Genomic DNA, 1,855 nt, shown 5'->3' on the forward strand with positions numbered 1-1,855 from the left:
ACCAAGAAGACAGAGCATCACTGCCCCAGACATCAGGCCAATGGCCCACCCAGTCCAACACTCTGTGTCACACAGTGGCCAAAACCCAGGGCCCATCAGGAGGTCCACCAGTGGGCCCAGAACTCTAGGAGCGCCCCCCCCCCCGTGGTCCCCTCCAAGCACCTAGAATACAGAGCTTTCTTTCTTTTGGAGAAACGGGAAAGTCATACTGTCTGTCTTCTTTCCTCTCAGGTGGTGAAACAGTGTTGTGGCACAGACGGTGTGGAAGCCAACTACATTAAAACCGAGATCCTTCCTCCCTTTTTCAAGCACTTCTGGCAGCACAGGATGGCCCTGGACAGAAGAAATTACAGACAAGTACGGTTGGCTTTTAGTTTACAAGAGACGTTGAGCTGATTCGTGGGGGTCGTGGGCTAGACTGAAGTGTTTGGGCCTCCAGCAGTCTTCCACTGGTAGCTCTAAATCACGCTTTGGAAGGAAACGGGGGTGGACCGGCGTAAGGTTTATGTAACACTCTCAAGTGGCTGTGAGGGAGATGTTCCTAGTTCAGGAACCGTCCCAGTGCTTTGCATGCAAGGCTGAGATTTGTGCACGAGGCCAAACTCTGAAGAGCAGAGCTGCCCGAAGAACCCCTGAATATAGAGTCCTCCCAGGTCAAGCCGTTTGGCATTTCAATTTCATATCTTGCTGGCAGAAACGTTATTTCAGATTATCCAAATAGTTATGAGAATACAGAAGAAACGTTCATCCTGACACTTCAGAATATTATTATGTTACGTGCCAGGAACCGCTGCTACTTCTGCAGCCTCTGCTTTCACTCCCAGTAAATAGATTTCTTTTGTGTTTTGGGGTGCGGGGGTGTGTGCGGTGTTCATTTTTCCATTTTGGGCCTGGGTTTCTCGTTCGCTCAATACTGTTTTTCTGCCCGTCTGTTTTAGTTGGTCGACACAACCGTAGAGCTGGCCAACAAAGTTGGGGCCGCAGAAATCATTTCCAGGATTGTGGACGACCTGAAAGATGAGGCCGAGCAGTACAGGAAGATGGTCATGGAGACCATTGAGAAGATCATGGGGAATCTGGGCGCAGCCGACATCGACCATAAGCTGGAGGAGCAGCTTATTGATGGCATTCTGTACGCCTTCCAGGAGCAGACCACAGAGGTATGAATCTGTGCTCGGCTAAGTTTGGAATAACCAAGCTGTGCCACTGACCAGCATAGGTCAGCGTTGCCTTCTCGGACAGAGGAACATAAGAGAACGTGAGAGAAGCCAATGCTGGATCAGGCCACGGGCCCATCCAGTCCAACACTCTGGGTCACACAGTGGCCAAAATCACCAGGTGCGATCAGGAGGTCCACCAGTGGGGCCAGAACTCCAGAAGCCCTCCCACTGTTGCCCCCCCCTCCCGCCAAGCACCCAAGAATACAGAGCATCACTTGCCCCAGACCGAGAGTTCCTATCTATACCTTCTGGCTAATAGCCACTGATGGACCTCTGCTCTTAACATAAGAACATTAGAGAAGCCAATGTTGGATCAGGCCAATGGCCCATCTAGTCCAACACTCTGTCACACAGTGGCCAAAAATACCAGGGTCCATCAGGAGGTCCAGCAGTGGGGCCAGGACACCAGTAGCCCTCCCACTGTTGCCGCCCCCACCAAGCACCAAGAATACAGAACATCACTTGCCCCAGACCGAGAGTTCCTACCTATACCTTAAAAATAAGAGAAGCCAATGTTGAATCAGGCCAGTGGGCCCATCCAGTCCAACACTCTGTCACACAGTGGCCAAAAACACCAGGTGTCATCAGGAGGTCCAGCAGTGGGGCCAGGGCACTAGAAGCCCTCCCACTGTCTC

The 1,855-nt window shown here is 51.9% G+C and overlaps 1 protein-coding gene across 1 annotated transcript in view; it reads left to right on the plus strand.

Moving 5' to 3' along the window:
* Window positions 1-1,855, plus strand: part of SF3B1 (splicing factor 3b subunit 1) — a 52,074-nt gene that overhangs the window by 36,581 nt on the left and 13,638 nt on the right. Inside the window, 2 exon segments of the mRNA XM_015428257.1 lie at window positions 232-357; window positions 939-1,160. Coding sequence (XP_015283743.1) covers window positions 232-357; window positions 939-1,160 — 348 coding nt within the window.

This window comes from Gekko japonicus, unplaced genomic scaffold (genome assembly GCF_001447785.1).
Source record: "Gekko japonicus isolate JY-2015 unplaced genomic scaffold, Gekko_japonicus_V1.1 scaffold2056, whole genome shotgun sequence".
Classification (NCBI taxonomy): domain Eukaryota; kingdom Metazoa; phylum Chordata; class Lepidosauria; order Squamata; family Gekkonidae; genus Gekko; species Gekko japonicus.